This window comes from Dendropsophus ebraccatus, chromosome 14 (genome assembly GCF_027789765.1).
Source record: "Dendropsophus ebraccatus isolate aDenEbr1 chromosome 14, aDenEbr1.pat, whole genome shotgun sequence".
In the NCBI taxonomy this organism is placed as follows: Eukaryota; Metazoa; Chordata; class Amphibia; order Anura; family Hylidae; genus Dendropsophus; species Dendropsophus ebraccatus.
The window spans coordinates 12,470,328-12,489,869 of NC_091467.1; the positions used below are offsets into that span (position 1 = coordinate 12,470,328).

Sequence of the window (19,542 nt, forward strand, 5' to 3'; positions counted from 1 at the left end):
GGGCATAGGGGGCGCTCTATAAGACCAGTAAGCACTAGAATCACCTGTCACCACCAATGGTAATCTTTTTAAATCATCAATGTGATTAAAAATCTCTTGAATTGAAAGGTACACTTTAAAGGACAATTGTTAAACAAAAATCATGGCTCCCGTTTCACAAGCCTGTACCTGTGAGACTCTGTATGATCTGAATCGCCCTGTGCCGGTTATGTTTTCAGGGTTACATCATTGAGGATAGTGGTCATGCCCTATACTATCACCTCTATGGTAGTGAGTTATGGGGTATACATGCCCTATACTATCACCTCTATGGTAGTGAGTTATGGGGTATACATGGTGGCCTATACCATCAGCTCTATGGTAGTGAGTTATGGGGTATACATGGCGGCCTATACCATCAGCTCTATGGTAGTTAGTTATGGGGTATACATGGCCTATACTATCAGCTCTATGATAGTGAGTTATGGGGTATACATGGCGGTCTATACTATCAGCTCTATGGTAGTAAGTTATGGGGTATACATGGCGGCCTATACTATCAGCTCTATGGTAGTGAGTTATGGGGTATACATGGCGGTCTATACTATCAGCTCTATGGTAGTAAGTTATGGGGTATACATGGCGGCCTATACTATCAGCTCTATGGTAGTGAGTTATGGGGTATACATGCCCTATACTATCACCTCTATGGTAGTGAGTTATGGGGTATACATGGCGGCCTATACCATCAGCTCTATGGTAGTGAGTTATGGGGTATACATGGAGGCCTATACCATCAGCTCTATGGTAGTGAGTTATGGGGTATACATGGCGGCCTATACCATCAGCTCTATGGTAGTGAGTTATGGGGTATACATGGAGGCCTATACCATCAGCTCTATGGTAGTGAGTTATGGGGTATACATGGCGGCCTATACCATCAGCTCTATGGTAGTGAGTTATGGGGTATATATGGCGGCCTATACTATCAGCTCTATGGTTATGAGTTATGGAGTATACATAGCGGTCTATACCATCATCTCTATGGTTGTGAGTTATGGGGTATACATGCCCTATACTATCATCTCTATGGTTGTGAGTTATGGGGTATACATGGTGGCCTATACTATCAGCTCTATGGCTATGAGTTATTATGGGGTATACATGCCCTATACTATCACCTCTATGGTAATGAGCTATGGGGTATACATGCCCTATACTATCAGCTCTATGGGGTATACATGGCGGCCTATACTATCAGCTCTATGGCTATGAGTTATTATGGGGTATACATGCTCTATACTATCAGCTCTATGGGGTATACATGGCGGCCTATACTATCAGCTCTATGGTATATACATGCCCTTTGGATCCTGCAGTTTGTCCTCTGGATCACAGACAGACTCACTCGTAGCATGTAAATCTCCATTTACTTGGACTGGGTGTAATATGAGAGGTGGTAGTGGGAAAATAATAATGTCCGGTCAGAATGTGGAATGTTTTAATATTCTATTCTATTCTATGCATATTCTATCTTATTATGATGTCTTGTTTATTCTCCCTGAGACTCTGTCTCTATTCTATATTATATCTTATTATATTTGGACTCCCGCTGCCTTTTCTATTGTTCTTCTATTTCTTTTTTTGTACCATTCTGCATATAGGGAACCGCATTGCTTATGCTGCTTGGTTGATCTCTGTTTGTTTCTATTACGCTTCAATAAACTTGCTCTGTTTGACACAAAGTAGTCGTATGAGATATGCAAAAGAACAGAATAAAGCGTGATATGGGGCAAGCCTGAGTTATCAGCGGATGAATATAAATATATATATTATTTTTTTTTATTTTTTTTTTTAAAGAAACTAACAGCTGGTTAGAAGCATCAAACCTGAACCTGCTGATTTGTTTCTGTGCTGCATGTAGTTACATCCCTATGATGTAAAACTGCAAAACTACAATTCCCATCATGCCTGGACAGCCTTTGGCTGTCCAGGCATGATGGGAATTGTAGTTTTGCAACAGCTGGAGGGCCGAAGGTTACCAATTCCTGCATTAAAGGAAATTTAATGTCTCTAGGTTCAGCCAGTCATCCTCTCTATAGGGGTGACTGCAAAAAAAAGGAGAGATTAAAGGAGTACTCCAGCTATTTTATTCTTTAAATTCAGAAAGTTTTAAAGATTTGAAAATTACATCTATTTAAAAATCTCCAGTCTTCCAGTACTTATCAGCTGCTGTATGTCCTGCACAAAGTGGTGTATTGTTTCCAGTCTGACACAGTGCTCTCTGCTGCCACCTCTGTCCATGTTAGGAACTGTCCAGAGCAGCAGCAAATCCCCATAGAAAACCTCTCCTGCTGTGAACATTTCCTGACATGGACAGAGGTGGCAGCAGAGAGCACTGTGTCAGACTGGAAAGAATACACTACTTCCTGCAGGACATACAGCAGCTGGCAAGTAGCGGAAGACTTGTATTTACAAATCTGTATAACTTTCTGAAACCTATTGATTTAAAAAAAAAAAATGCTGGAGTACCCCTTTAAGAATGCCAAGTTTTGTTTTTTTTTTAAAGGTTTTTTTTTTCCCCCTTGTATAATTTTGTTTTTCTTTTATCACAGGCGGAGTTAATTAAAGGATAGCACTTAGTCTTCCAGTCATTTTTGCATTCATTCCTCAGTTAAAAGGAATATTAATTAATGTGAGTTGTGAGTGTGTAAAGAACAGTGCTGAGATCCATGAACAATGCTGTGGAGTATTCCAGAACAACATAACCATGGCTGATGTAATAGCACGCTGGGCCCCATGGGATTAAAATAACTTCACACAAGTGTAATCTGGCCATATTGCCGTTCCTGTATTGTGGCTGCGGGGCCCGGGCTGGAAACTGATGGCGACCTATGATGCAGTCGATTTCAGTCATTGCACCTGCAACCGAGCCTGGGATTGCAGCCATCACACGGACAAAGAAAGGTGATAATATTGCACAATTCCGCATACAAAAACTAAGGTCTTTTATTCACCAGAGTCACCAACCCAGACCTGTTGCTATCCTGTAATTAAAGGGGTACTCCGTTAAAAATTGTTTTCAAATTAAATGGTCTCAGAAGGCTATAAAGATTTGTAAATTACTTCTATTTAAAAATCTCCAGTCTTCCCATACTTATCAGCTGCTGTAGGTCCTGCAGAAGGTGGTGTATTCTTTCCCATCTGCACAGTGCTCTCTGCTGCCACCTCTGTCCATGTCAGCAACTGTCCAGAGCAGCAGCAAATCCCCATAGAAAACCTCTCCTGCTCTGGACAGTTCCAGACATGGACAGAGGTGGCAGCAGAGAGCACTGTGTCAGCTAAAGTAATTTACAAATCTGTATAAGTTTCTAATACCAGTTGATTTGAAGACTATTTTTTTAACCAGAGTACCGCTTAAAAAAAAAAAAAAAAAAAAAAAAAATATAATAATAATAATATATAAATAAATAATAATATTATTAATAATAATATATTTAATATATATATTTTTAAATAATAATATTTTATACGGTTATGTTATATTACATCACACAGATCTATGGATTTTTTGTAATAAGTTGAATTCCTGCTACAAGTAGCATTCTGCAGACATAAAAGCTGTATCGCCCTGCCACATATCAGCCGCCCGGTATTACATCAGTATATCGGTATTACATCAGTATATCGGTATTACAGAAGCAATGCTACATACCACATTTTTCATAGGCGTCAACAATTCCTTAGAAAGCTCAGCAAAAGCATTGAAGGCATTGCTCAGGGCTTCTTCTCCATTGTCCCGGCAGTTTAATGATAGCTTTTCCAGCGTGGCGATATAAACCTCTAGATGTGAGATATGTTCTGAAAGAAGAAGATATGAAATAATGTAATCCCTTCCTGTAACAGAACAATAATGCACAATAGGGACATGTACACGCTCAGCATTTACCCCACAGTAGACCCTCCGTGTACACATGGCTCGGCAGAGATCACAGTGCCTCTAGGACTCCATGTCCATCTATTGTGGATCTTTTCCCCCGTCACAATATGTATCCTTCTATGCAGAGCAGGGATTGGGAACCTTGAGCAATCCAGATGTTTGCAAAACTACGATTCCCATCATGCTAAAGCTTTGGCTGTCCAGGCATGATGGGAGTTGTAGTTTTGGAGGGCGGAAGGTTCCCCATCCCTGATGTAGAACGTGGGCATCTGCTGATCCATCACCACAATGACTCGACACCCATTGTTAGAAGAAATTGGAATAGGCAATAAACTGCTCAAATGTGACAGTCACTTCTCCCTACGAGGTACTTAGCCATTCCCATGGAAGTAATAGGCTGCTTCATCCCAGACTGTAACCATAGCCTGCGGAGGGGGAACCGCATTACTAAATCAGGTGACATTTGTAGCGGAGGACATTTAGTGGACTTGGAGTACCTGACCAACACTTATCACATTCCGCGCAGGGACCACTATGAAGAGTTACAGCCGAGACCCCGTTTCTACATTTCCGATAACTGAGAATCTGACTAAATCAGTTTATGAATCACAAATTGGGGGAGGTAAAGAGGGAGGCGAGGAGATCTCTAGAGCATCTGCTGCGGTAATGGAGGATAACCCAACACTGCACTTCATACGTAAATGGGAAACTGACTTGGGTAGAACACTCACATCAGAACAATAGTCTGCCACGTTTCAGTATGTTACTAAAACTTCTCACTGCATTGGCCGCCTAGAATCCTCCAGAAAATTAGTGTATAGCTGGTACAGGACAATGCTAAGTTATGTCATCTTGACATGTTAACGATTGTCATAGTGTATAATTTGAAAATAAATAAAACTTTAAAGTGTACCTGTTTAATTTTTAGTAATTTTAGAAATCAATAGTCCAGGCGATTTTAAGAAACTTTGTAATTGGGTTTATTAGCCGAAAAATGCATTTTTATCATGAAAAAGCAGTTTGAAGCTCTCCCCCCTGTCTTCATGGTTCTCTTATGGAGAGAGATGAGGCACCAAAACAGGACAACAAAGAGTTAATTTACAGCTACATCACTGGGCTATCTCCTCTGAAGTCAGCACTGACCTCTGAATAGAAGCTTTCACACAGCTCCTCATGTATAATCCTTTGTTCTCTGCTGCCGACTAATCTCCCTCCTTCCTCCTCCATAGAACAGACAGGGGCATGTCTGATGCAACAAGACAAGATTTCCTGATAATGAGCAGTGGATGAGAGAGAGGAGGGAGGGGGGGATCTAAAGAAAGGCTTTTTGAATGCAGATAATGGCATTTTTGCCTAATAAACCCAATTACAAAGTTTGTTAAAATCGCCTGGACTATTGATTTCTGCAAAAAAATAAATAAAATACGACAGTGACACTGAGTAAAAAAAACTAAATAAACAAAATTACTCAAATGTATTATTTTACATCACCACAATCGGCTACATAGGTTACATAAACCCTATATAGTAGATGTTCCTTCACACATCCTTACCTAACAAATGTTGGTTTGCATAAAACTGAGATAGATGGAAGGGACTATGATTAGAATATGAGACTACATAGGGTCCTATACAGTGCTAAGGACTAAGGTGAGGGTAAACCTTGCCTACATCTGGGATGACTAATTCTTCTATCAGGTCAGGACGTTTCTACAGCTGTGGGTTCATCTGCAGTGGAGCAAATGCTGCCCGAACCACCGTGGCCTCCATTTGCCAGCATTGATGGATCGATATCTCTCTATGCCCAAACTGGTAGAGATCTATCAAATCAAGGCTGTAGGGGCGAGGAGACCACCCTGATTACTTGTGGTTCGGGCAGCATGAAAGTGATGACCTATTCTGTTTATGACTCACTGACCCCATTATCTAACAGATCAGGCCCTGGGGAGACAAATCAAATCACTTGAACAGTAAATAGGAGTCAAAATGCATCGAAACGAAAGGTATTTTACCGTCTTCACCGGAGCGGAATCTAAGGAGGGTTATTTATAGGAGTCTTGTAATGTCACTGAGTTTATTCGCTCAAGGATGGCTATAACAATGTACCATCAGACATGGGGGGCTGGCCTGTTCAGTAGACATGAGTAAACTTGCTGAAAGGTCCAGGAGAAGTCCGTCAATTTAAAAAATTCACAGCCGGAAGAATAAACAGGCTGAGCGGGCTTTCCAATAACTGGGTTGTGACATTACAGCCAATGCAGATCCTGGAGCCTGGCAGCGGTCCTGAAGCGGCAAGCCAGCACGGCAAAGGCACAGGAAGAGGTGAGCAGTGATTGTTTACTACTGTGAATTTTTTTTTAAATTGATTTTTTCTATGAAGAGACTCTGTCAGTAGGGTTATGCTTTCCTATCTCAGGGAAGCATAAACTAGTGACAGAGAAGCTGAACAGAATGATGTATCACTTACATTGTTCTGTGCAGCTGATCTAGAGATCTCCTCTTGAATAACATGGACAATAAGCAGTCCTATCCATTACATGCGTGAGCCCAGTAGTCCTGGATATTCATGAGAAGCAGAAAACTCCGCCCACCAGCTGCTGATTGGCAGTTATCTATCCATGCTGTGTATAGGCAGTAAACCGTCAATCAGCAGCTGGAGGAGAGGGGAAGGGGTGAGGCAAGAATCCTATTCTCCTGCATATTAGGAGAACGGCTGAACAGAATGATGTAAGTAATACACAAATCTGTTTATGCTGCTTTTATTTAAAGCTGGAATAAACCTAGTGACAGATTCCCTTTAAGATTTACACAAACCCAGGCAATCGTCAGTGTAATGCCCCTGCCTGAAGGTGGACGCAGCCCAAGGACTGCCTGGAGAAGAGAGACACAGCCATAGGCCATACCCTGTATCCATGTTTTCCAGACAATCCTAGGGCTGCATCCACCTTCTCCAGGTTCTCTCTACTGTTGAGTAGTGCCTACAGAAACTACATACTGCATAATACTATATACATGACCACTTATATATAACTATATAATATGCACAGCACCAGCTCCTTTAGAGGCATACATACTGGTAAGCTAAAACCATCATCTTCAGGCATTAAAAATACACAAGCGTTCTAATCTGACACCAACTATTCAAAAAGTACAGAAGAAACACCAGCGAAGTCCCCTGATGCTTACAACAAGCCTCCCAACCAGATGGTGAGACGCATACGCATCTAACATAATGGAGTTCTCATGTTCATTGAGAAGGCTGATAAGTTTTTTGATTGATCTTCTTACTCCTCAGGTGTGACAACAGAGAAGTGTTACCACGGCTGCTTACTGCTCAGTAAATGTGCTGATAATTCTATATAGAAGATTTCCAGGCTATACTATTCTCAGGCAATCTCTTCCTGTCCCGCACGTCCTCGTTCTCCTACTAGATCCAGTTCACACAGGCCGATTATCAGCTGAGGGAGCATTTTTAGGAACACCTAGGGTGGTATTACACGGAACAATTATCGTTAGAAAAATTGTTATCGTTCGGATTTGAACAAATAATCGCTAAGTGTAATAGCAGACAACGATTATACGACCAACGAGAAATCGTTTCAGATCGTTTATGGTTTATTGTTGATCGTCAAAAAATCCTGACAACTGGTGTGAGTAAAAAGGCTAGCGATAACGGTCCTATAAGACAGGCCGACGAAGGCCCAATCAATAATGTAGATAAGCGCCGATCTGCCTATTACACGACTTTATAACCGTTGGCGATGTCCATGCAGCCCATGCTCTAAGGGTACTATTATACAAAGCGATTTTTCAACGATCAACCATTAACCATAAACGATCTGAAACTACCGCAAATCGTTTGCCCAATTACACGGAACGATGATTGTTACTTGCGATCATTCTTGTGGTTGTCTTGTCGTCGCTACTGTGTTTGCTGCTACTGTGAACGACCGAACGACGATTTGCTAAAGATCAACGATAAAAATAGGTCCAAATTCTATCAAACGACCAATGATTTCTCGTTGGTCGATTAATCGTTGTCTGTTATAACACTAAAAGATAATCATTCCAATCCAAAAGATAAACGATAATTGTCCCGTGTAATAGGGCCCTAAACTGTTCACACATCACCTCTCCGCCCCTGGTCTTCTCCCGCCCTCTGCTCACTTCCCAGCACCACCTGCTGCCGCTTCTCTGAGCTGACAGGCCACTAAGCCAATCACTGGCCACGACCGCTCTGAAGCTGCAGCTGCGGGAACGGGAAGCGAGCAGAGGGCAGGAGAAGACCATGGGCGGAGAGGCAATTTGTGAACTGTTAGCTGGTGGTCGCACATCGGCACATCAGCCGTTATTACACATAGCAAAGCGCGGTCGGTGATAATTTGCGCAATCGAACGATTAACAATTTAGAAGTAACAATGTGTTTTTTTATAACGGTCAGTGTTTAGATGGAACAACAAATCATTTGAAAAAATCGTTATTACGATCGTTTTAAGATCACTTAAGCCCATATCACACATAGGGTGAATCGTTGAAAGACTATTTAGATGAACCAATCTGCGAACGACCGACGACTATTTTAGAACATGTTGAAAGATCATGATGAACGATTTATCGCTCGTCGCTTGATTGTACACAGCATTTACACGAGCCGATTATCACTCAAATGTGATCGTTATCGCGAAAATTTTAACGATAACCGCTGTGTGTAAAGGGACCATAAGTGTTCAGGAGAACGAGCCAGAAGTTTGTGGTGAGATGCATTTCTCTCCACTTTCAACCTGGACGGCCCATAGATTTAAGGCCCCATTACAAAAAGTGATTATCTGCAGCTACAGCTGATAATAGTCTTGTGTAATAGAAGACAACGATCAGCCAACATGCACGATGTCAGCTGATCGTTAGCTTTCAACATGTTGAAAAATGAAAGATCCCGATGGCAGTGATCTGCTGCTGTTGCTCTGTTTAATAGGAGCGGGCTGCCGCTACCTTCTATTGGCTGCCTGGACGATCTAGCGATTACCTGGGCAGCACCTTGGATCCCTTACCTACTCCCTGCCGGCATGTGTAATAGCAAGCGCTGACCTGACAGGTTGTGAAGGCCCAGTAAAAAAAAAACAACAACTTCTGATCACCAAGATCAGCGCTTGTCATCAGAAGCCCAGAAGAAGAAGTACGGCAAGTGACCCCCAGCTCTATACTTTCCTATGGAGGTGCCGGAGAGAGCTGAATGCAGCCATCTTCCAGCTTCCTCAGCTGTTTCCAGCATCTCCATAGGAATGTATAGAGACGGGGGGCACGTGCCGTACCAGGGGCTCTATTTATGACACAGAAGGCAGGGGCCAATACGGAGATTGGAGGGGGGGTACAGAGACTGGACCCCCATGATCGCTTAAGTTTCCCCTATCCTGTGTATAGAGGAAAAGTTTTTCTGGACTATCTCTTTAAAGCTTCCCTTATGTATGCTGTCCATTTTGATATTACTAGTCACTCCACTGGCCTGTTTAGTTTAGTGCCCCAGTATATATATATATATATATATATATATATATATATATATATATATATATATATATATATACACACACACATACATACATACACACATACATATATACACATACATACATATATATATTATATGTATATACATATATATACACACACACACACTTGTCTGCAACAGTGCATGGTTGCCAATATTTACCGAGCCAACTGACATCACTTCCAGCATTTTGGTTTTTTTTTTGTTTTTTTTTTGCTGTTACTAAAGACCAAATGGCCTTAGTGACTGAGCTTGGGCTTCAGCTTTCCGGAAAGTGAGACACCTAGTGGCCGAATGTAGTAGCACTGTATTAAATATAGAAAACAGGCAAAACTATAAAAGATGTAGTATATCACCTCCCCTGCTGATGTAACATTATGTATTAGTCATGACCAGTATAAGCAGATTCCCTTCCATGTAATACAGCCAGGTGTGAGATTGGACTGAGCTGTATTCTGCGGCAGAACAAAGAACCCAAACACATGGCCAAGGTCAAAAAGAAGCTCGGTGAAGAGAATAACAAGAAGGTCTTAAACAGATGGTATGTCCTCCAGAGTCCTGAACTCAGCATCATCAAGACTATATGGGATTACCTACGGAGACAGACGCGTGTGAGACCTACAGAGACAGACGCGTGTGAGACAGTCTGCAGAAGAATTATAGGAAACAATTGAACTGTCAAAGCAAGACCGAAACCTCACAACAGCCTGAAACGGCAACAATTGGCTACTGATACGGAATTAAAGGGGGACTCTGGTAAAAAAAAAAATAGTTTTAAAAAAAATATGTCAGAAAGTTATACAAATTTGTAATTTACTTCTATTAAAAACCTCCAGTCTTCCAGTACTTATCAGCTGCTGTATGTCCTGCAGGAAGAGGTGTATTCTTTCTCTGCTGCCACCTCTGTCCATGTCAGGAACTGTCCAGAGCAGGAGAGGTTTTCTATGGGGATTTGCTGCTGCTCTGGACAGTTATTTTCTCTGTGTTCCCCTTTATTTATTGGTTAACCATAGTCCACAATATACATGAACAATTTCCATTGATTTACCCAACTATTAGAATGCCGTTCTAATTGGAAGACTGATGATTATGTAAATGAAGGCTAGTCGTTTTCGCAGACAATATCTAGATAAGGAAAATCATTTCGGATTGGGATTAATGCTTTGCATAGTGGCAGGGAAATAAGCTTATTAAGTGCAAAGATTGCTGAGCTGCTGCAATTTCCATTCTCTGAACTTTATAATTAACATACTTTCTATATACTTTATAAAACTTCGTGTCTGGGTAATAGTTCAGCAGGAATGTGTATATTATACAATGCAAATTGGGTTCTTGTCAGGAAACTTAGTAGGGAGATTTATCAAACATGGTGTAAAGTGAAACTGGCTCCGTTGCCCCTAGCAACCAATCAGATTCCACCTTTCATTCCTCACAGACTCTTTGGAAAATGAAAGGTGGAATCTGATTGGTTGCTAGGGGCAACAGAGCCAGTTTCACTTTACACCATGTTTGATAAATCTCCCCCTAGATGACAGGCCCGCAGCAGGGATGGGAAACCTGCGGCCCTCCAACGGTTGCAAAACTACAATTCCCATCATGCCTGGACAGCCAAAGCTTCGCTTTGGCTGTCCAGGCATGATGGGAATTGTAGTTTTGCAACTGCTGGACGGCCGCAGGTTCCCCATCCCTGTTCCACAGAAATGTATTATGATCTACCAAAAAAAACTCAGTACCATTGAAGTGAATGGAGCCTTATTACAAAACCCCACCCAAACTGGAGACAAGTGCAATGCTGTTTTTGGAAGAAGGCAGCCATGTTTTTCTAATCCTGAACCACCCCTTTAAAAGGGGTACTCCAGTGAAAATCTTTTTCTTTCAAATCAACTGGTTTCACAAAGTTATATACATCTGTAATTTTCTTCTATTTAAAAATCTCAAGTCTTCCAGTACTTATCAGCTGCTGTATGTCCTGCAGGAAGTGGTGTACTCTTTCCAGTCTGACACAGCGCTCTCTGCTGCCACCTCTGCCCGTGTCAGGAACTGTCCAGAGCAGCAGCAAATCCCCATAGAAAACCTCTCCTGCTCCTGCACGGACAGAGGTGGCAGCAGAGCACTGTGTCAGACTGGAAGACTGGAGATTTTTAAATAGAAGTAAATTACAAATATGTATAACTTTCTGACACCAGTTGATTTAAGAACAATTAGTTTTAACCAAATTACCCCTTTGAAGCGATTCTGTACCCACAATCTGACCCCCCCCCCCCCCCCCCCCCCCAAACCACTTGTGACGTCGGATAGCTGCTTTTAATCCAAGATCTGTCCTGGGGTCCGTTCGGCAGGTGATGCAGTTATTGTCGTAAAAAACAACTTTTAAACTGGCAGCCCTGTGCCCAATGGGCGTGGCCTAGGTTGTGTATGCATTAGGCTGGCACAACCTCTCTGTCCGTCCTTCCCCCCCCATCATCATTATGATAGATTGCCTCCTATGTCAGCCCGGCACATGGGCTGGATCGTTAAGACACCTGTGCAATGTTCAGCATGGAGAAAATGTTCCAGTGGCATTCCTAATAATGAAGAGGGTGGGGAGGAGGGACGGAGGGGTGTTGCAAAGTTAGGGCACAGATATTCTAAGCCCCGGCCGTAGGGCACGGAGTTGTACATTTAAAAGTCCGAAGGTACAAGTGGTTTGGGGGGGACAGATTGTGAGTACGGAGTCGCTTTAACCTGAGCCACTTTCCATAGTGTAAGGGGTAACCTGACTTACTAGAGAAGATCTGCACACACACACACACACACACACACACACACAGCCTAGATCTTGCATAGGCAATAAAGAGTCACTGTCGTGTTTTGTTTTTTACAGAAATCAATAGTCCAGGCGATTTTAACCCCTTAAGGACCGGGCCTGAAATGGCCTTAAGGACCGGAGCAAATTTTATGAATATGACCAGTGTCACTTTATTCATTAATAACTTCGGGATGCTTTTACCTATCCGGCTGATTCTGAGATTGTTTTCTCGTGACATATTGTACTTCGCATTTCTTGTAAATTGGAGTCGATACTTATAACGAATCTTTATGAAAAAAACCAAAATAGCGTGAAAAATTGTGAAAAAATGCATTTTTCCAACTTTAAAACTTTTCTGCTTATACAGAAAGTGGTTATACCACATAAATTATATATTAAATAGCATTAGCAACATGTCTACTTTATGTTGGCTGCATTTATTAAACTATATTTCATTTTCATTTGAGGGGACTGTGTGTTAGAAAGCCCAACGAAGCACCCCATTTCAGAAACTGCACCCCCTAAACTCTGCAAAAGCACATCCAGAAAGTTTTTTAACCCTTTAGGGGAGTCACAGAAATAAAAGCTAATAGTGTAAGAAATTTGAAAATTTTAATTTTCTGTGCAGAGATTTTATTGTAATCCAATATTTTTCATAATTATAAACCTATTACCAGAGAAATGCACCCCAATATTGATTGCCCCGTTTCTGCAGTTTATAGAAATACCCCATATGTGGCCCTATTGCGCTATTTGACACAACCACAAGCCTCAGATATAAGTGAGCGCCTAGTGCATTTCAATGGCTTCGTTATATTTGGTCATTTTTGACCGTACCACTTCAGGTTGGCAGAGGCTCTGGGGTGCCAAAACCTAAAAAACACCCCTAAAGGGACACTATTTAGAAAACTACACCCCTCAAGGAATGTAACAAGGGGTGCGGTGAGCATTTGGACCCCACAGGTGCTTCACAGATTTTCCGAACAATGTGGTGTAAAAAAGACTAAAGTATTTTTTCCACTAAAAAGTTGTTCTAGCCTTCAATTTTTCATTTTCACAAAGGGATAAAAGGAAAAAAAAAAAAACACAAAATGTGTAGCGCAGTTTCTCCCGAGTACAGAAATACCCCACATGTGGCGATAAAGTGCCAAGGGGGCGCAGGACGAGCCTCCAAAGGGAAGGAGCGCCAATTGGCTTTTGGAAGCTGGATTTTACTGGAATGGATTTCAAGGGCCATGTCGCATTTACAGAGCCCTCGTGCTGCCAAGACACTGGAAACCCCCCACAAGTGACCCCATTCTGGAAACTACACCCCTCAAGGAATCTAACAAGGGGGGCAGTGAGCATATGGACCCCACTGGTGACGGGCACAAATGTGGAAAAATGTGACGTGAAAGTGAAAATTTTCATTTTTTTACTTTCACGACACAAATGTGCCAGTCATCAAGGGGTCCATATCCTCACTGCACCCCTTGTTAGATTCCTTGAGGGGTGCAGTTTCCAGAATGGGGTCACTTGTGGGGGGTTTCCAGTGTTTTGGCAGCACGAGTGCTCTGTAAATGCGACATGGCGTTCATCATCCATTCTAGCCAAATCCAACCTCTAAAATCCAAATGGCGCTCCTTCCCTTCGGAGGCTTGCCCTGCACCCACATGGCGCTTTATGTCCACATGTGGGGTATTAACGGACTCGGGGGAAATTGCTCTACACATTTTATGTTTTTTTTTCTCTTTTAACCCCTTGTGAAAATGATAAATTCAAGGTTAAACCAACATTATAGTGTAAAAAATTTAATATTTCATTTTCACGTCACATTGTTCCACATTTGTGCCCGTCACCAGTGGGGTCCATATGCTGACTACACCCCTTGTTACATTCCTTGAGGGGTGTAGTTTCCATAATAGGGTCACTTGTGGGGGGTTTCAACTGTCTTGGCAACACAGGGGCCTTTTGAATGCAACATGGCCCCTCGAAATCCATTCCATCCAAATCCAGCCCGGCTCATTTTCACGTCCCAAATGTGGCCGTCACTAGGGGGCCATATACCCGCTGCCCCCCTTGTTAGATTCCTTATGGGGTGAAGTTTCCAGAATGGGGTCACTTGTGGGGGGTTTCTAATTTATTTGGGGGTATTAGGCCAATTATTGGTTTATAAGGTTGAAAATGACAGGTGTCCATCAAATTCAACCTGTGTTGATCCAGAGGAAGGCAAAAAACCCTTGTAAGGCAGACGACAGTAGCCTCATCACAGGGGAAAAATTCCTTCCCGACTCCATATTGGCGATCAGAATAATCCCTGGATCAACGTGACCCCTAAAATAGGAATAAGGGACAGAATTTAGATAATGTAGAACCCCAATGACGTGTAGTGCGCCTTGGAGCGATCCAGTATGCAGAGGCCGGGGCGATCAGGACAGGCGTCACACTGGTAAATGGTGTCCTTCCTGATCCCCCTGTTACGCCACACTCTGCACTTCTTCTGGGGTCTCCTGTTTTCCAGTGTGGGGGACGTCACCTGGAAAATGTTGTCCTGGTGCAATACGGGGTCCTTCATATCCAGAAGCGCTGGGTCCCCTCCATGGCTGCTAAATATTAGGGCTCTATTACTACTTCTGATAGCTACAGTAGTTCGGGCAGCGAGGGACCGGAAGAGGGGGCGCTGGTATAAAAGTTATCCCCGTACAGGTGGTGACCTTTATCCAGCAATGGGAAGATCAGTTCCCGAACGATAGGGATTGGTATATGGGGTATGTAGTGGTGTAGTGTAAAACTTTATTCAATGTAGTGTAGTGTAGTGTGGTGTAATGTAGTGTTTTTTTACGTGTTCTTTACAGTAAGTATAAAAAAAAAACCTACGCCAAAAATGGTGTTGCTGAGAAATGCTGCACTTATGTGCGGCACTTATCAGCAGACCGTGGCAGTAGGATATAGAAAAAAAACACCCTACGCCAAAAAGGAGGAGTTGCTGATTAGCAGCGCACTTTCGTGCGATGCTAATCAACACTCAGCGGCGATAGGGTGCGGAAAATAGAAAAAAAAAAAATTGGAAAAAAAAAATAAATATTTTTACTACATTCTGAACATCCCTATAGTGGCTGATACGTGTATTACACTTATCAGCCGCTAGGGGGCAGCAGAGCGCAAGATCCGAAAAAAGACGACGCTGGAGCCGGAAAAATACGAAAAAAGACGACGCTGGAGCCGAAACAAGCCGATCGGGACATCACGGAAGAAGCCGAAGACCCGACAAGAAGAAGAGGACGCCGGGAACCCGGAAGACGCCGATCAGGACCCCGGGACAGGTGAGTAATGTACAAATACCTGCTCTGGACCCCTCAGCTACCTAGCTGAGGGGTACGGAGCAGGTATTTATTACTTGTGGGGACTGTGATCGCCGTGAACGGCCGGCCGGCAACGGCTGGCCGTTCACGGCGATCGGGACGGTGGTACCGTGACCACCATTACTTTTTACAGTAATGGCGGTCGGTGCCGTCCTCAGACAGCACCGACCGCCATTTTCTTCCGGGTCATCGGGCCACCGATGGCCTGGAAAGGTTCCGATCGCCGCTATGGGCTGATCAGCCAATAGCGGCGATCGTCGGCATGGGGGGGGTTAACAACCCTCCATGCCGACAGGGAGAGATGGCCTGCTATGTATTATAGCAGGGTATCTCCCCCGATCGGGACCCGGCCGGCCGCGGCGCCCTCTTAAAGGACCCGCGTACCGTTACATCATGGGTCCTTAAGTGACAGTGATCCATGACGTACCGGTACGACATGGGTCCTAAAGAGGTTAAGAAACTTTGTAATTGGGTTTATAAGGCAAATATGCCATTATTTGCATTCAAAAAGACTTTCCCCAGGTCCCCCCTCTCCTCCTCTCATCCACTGCTCATTATCAGGAAATCTCGACTCTTTTACATCAGTTGGGCCCTGTGTAATCTATGGAGAGGGGAGGGGGGAGGAGGGAGATTAGTCGCCAGCAAAGAACAAAGGATTACACAGTGGGACCTGTGTGAAAGCCAGTATTCAGAGGTCAGAGAGGTCAGTGCTGACTTCAGAGCAGATAGCCTGGTGATGTAGCTGTAAATTAACTCTTTGTTGTCCTGTTTTAGTGCCTCATCTCCCTCCACCCCTCCCCTCTCCATAGAAAATCATGAAGACAGGGGGGAGAGCTTCAAACTGCTTTTTCATGATAAAAATGCATTTTTCGGCTAATAAACCAAATTACAAAGTTTCTTAAAATCGCCTGTACTATTGATTTCTGCAGAAAAAAATTAAACGACAGTGACACTTTAAGTTCTGCAGAGCAACTATTCAAGTTTCAGAACTTCTGAAAAGTTATTAGCAAGAAGCTTAAGAAGCTGGAAGTTGCTTCAGACCTTACATGCACTCACATCTGCGACCAGGCAATGCTCCAACTATTGCTCAGCAGTTATAATTCCCTGAGAACATGCAGAACATTACAGCAGTCACTTTAGGTATCAAATCCATTCTACTTAATAGGACTTAGTATAGGCAATGCCGCTGACTGCAGCACCATCTCTAATGCAGGTATAGAAGCAATGCTGACAAGGTGGCGGGCATGCAGGATGCCCTGTCCAAGGTGCTGAAGCCATTACAAGCCGGGGACGCCAGCGTGTAGGTGGTTGTTGTTTGGAGGGTTTTTTTTTTTTTTTTTTTTTTAAGTAAGTTAATAAAAGAGATGCAGATGGCACTCGCTCATGAGAGTCTGAAACATAATGATCTGGCATCTGTTCTGCAGCCCCAGTGGCAGATGTTACTGTTCTGTTGAATTGCTACTGAAGTATATAAATACGGGTGCTCATAATATGCGGCGTATATGAGAGATAGACAGACAGCTATTGGGGCTCAGGTGGGTATATTATATCATGTACAGGTGCAGTCTACACAGAATTGGAATAGATTGTTTTTATGTTATGTATGGAGATCAGAGGAGAGACATCATTAAAGGGTATTTAGAGTTGTTGTTTTTTTTAAACATATGCTCAGCCTGGAGAAAAAAAAACTTAAAGGGGTACTCCAGCGAAACAATTTAGCAAATCAACTGGTGGCACAGATTTGTAATTTACTTCTATATATATATATAAAAAAAAATCTACAGCCTTCCAGTACTTATCAGCTGATTTATGTTCTGCAGGAAGTGGTGTATTCTTTCCAGGCTGATACAATGTTCTCTGCTGCCACCTCTGTCCGTGTCAGGAACTGTCCAGAGCAGTAGCAAATCCCCATAGGAAACCTCTCCTGTGTCAGCCTGGAGAGAATATATACCACTGCCTGGCACTTTCTGATGCCAGTTAATAAAAAAAAATCATTGGAATACCCCTTTAAATTGCTGTTGTTTTCCAGGAGCTATTCCCAATACACCAGGGGTAGGGAACCTTCAGCCCTCCAACTGTTGCAAAATTACAACTCCCATCATGCCTGGACAGCTGAACCTTTAGCATTACAAAGTGCTTCTTGTTCTCTATAATGTTCCCTCAAGTTACAATAGCTGAATGGCAGAGCTGCCTTGAAATGCCACGTTTCAAGCCGCAGCTCAGACCAGGAAGCGGCAGCCGGACGGGAGAACGGGTGGCACGATCCGGGACCCGGCGCTGGAACCGGGGAGGTAAGTGACAGGCGGCGTCTATATCCACCGCCTACCCGGCCATACACTAAAAATAACACCAGCCCGAAGTCCCCCTTTAATCTCAGAGTAGATGAAATCTCTACTGCTTAGGAATTGGGTTTATTAATATATGAATTTTCAGACCTCAACTTAAAGTGTTTTAAAGGGAATTGTTCAAATATACATGGACCATAAATCCCGAAGGTACAGCAGCTTCTTATCCATCTTTTTAATCCCACAAATCTGAAAGGACTGCTAAACATATATAGAAAACCTGCCAACAGTGTAGACAATATTCACACCTTGAAAAGGCATTTACAAATCTCTTAGGACCAGAACACATTTATATGAGGATCCATTGTAAAATTTAAGTGCAAATTGATTTTTTCTTTACATGTATTTCACAGAGACCAGAGTAATGTGAGGATCACTATTAACCATCGCCTGCCTTCATGTACATCAGCAATCCGGTAAGAGCGCTATACAGGCAATGTGCCCACTCTGTGGAGTGACATCTCGCAGACCCTTGCTACCTCGGACAGTGACAGAAAGCGTCTTGGATATCACTTTCTGATTATTGGGATGTTCATCTTATAATACTCCCACCAACCAGAAGAATAAAGGGGCTAAACCAGTGCTGCGGCCCCTTCAAACTCTTTCCTTGTCCTGCAACATTCACGGCCACTCGCTACGCATGGAACTACATCACCACGCCATTCAAGTCAATCAGGGAAAGTAGGTTGGTGGATCACAAGAAATACGTGTAACATACTCTACATGTTCAAAACAGTATATGGTGGCACTGTCCAAAAATCCTCTCTTTGCAGAGAATATTTACATATTTACCCTCCATTTCTGGATTCCATAAATTTTACTATGAATTTAACTATGAATTTGTTAAGAATTTAAAATATGTTTAAAAATTTACAAGATCTATCTTTATTCATTCACAAACAGGACAAAAATATACAAACTTAAAAACAAGTTGGATGCAGAAGAATACCCTGCAAGAAGAGAGGAAGTGGTTGCCATATTATCATGCAATGTCCAGTAGCACAATGGATATTGCATGCCGACATGGTTTCGCATTTGAGATGATTGGGATACCGCATACACCCCCACTCATCTTTGAATTGTACCTTGTAAGATGACAATGCCCTAGGAGTAAAGGAAAAGTCCAGCACCAGTGTAGCGGATAAAATTATTAACGTCCTTCTTTATTTTCAAAACTTCACATAACAGGAAACAAAAATGCGATTGTTAACAATCGCATGTTTGTTTCCTGTTATGTGAAGTTTTGAAAATAAAGAAGGACGTTAATAATTTTATCCGCTACACTGGTGCTGGACTTTTCCTTTGCATTTACTGCCCTGGCTTCGGGCTTTGCCGCGCACCGTGAGTGGACAAAGCAGGTGAGCTGACCTCAATCAGCATTTGTAATGCCCTAGGAGTAGAGAGCTGGGGAATGAGGATAGACAGCATCTTTCCAGCTCCCTGGACCCTTTTAATGGGCTGAATGTAGTCAGCTAGTAGCTATCTTTTCTAAAGTGCAGCAAACGACGCTTTAGCATTCAAATGCAAAAACGTATATATGTTTGACTATGTTCGAGCTATTAAAATTCATGGGCCTATGTTTGGGTATGTGGTATCCCATTTTA

The 19,542-nt window shown here is 42.8% G+C and overlaps 1 protein-coding gene across 1 annotated transcript in view; it reads right to left on the minus strand.

Moving 5' to 3' along the window:
- LOC138773000 (arf-GAP with SH3 domain, ANK repeat and PH domain-containing protein 2-like) overlaps positions 1-19,542 on the minus strand; it is a 125,105-nt gene that overhangs the window by 52,102 nt on the left and 53,461 nt on the right. Inside the window, exon 3 of the mRNA XM_069953859.1 lies at positions 3,695-3,840. Coding sequence (XP_069809960.1) covers positions 3,695-3,840 — 146 coding nt within the window. The remainder of the gene's footprint in view (positions 1-3,694; positions 3,841-19,542) is intronic.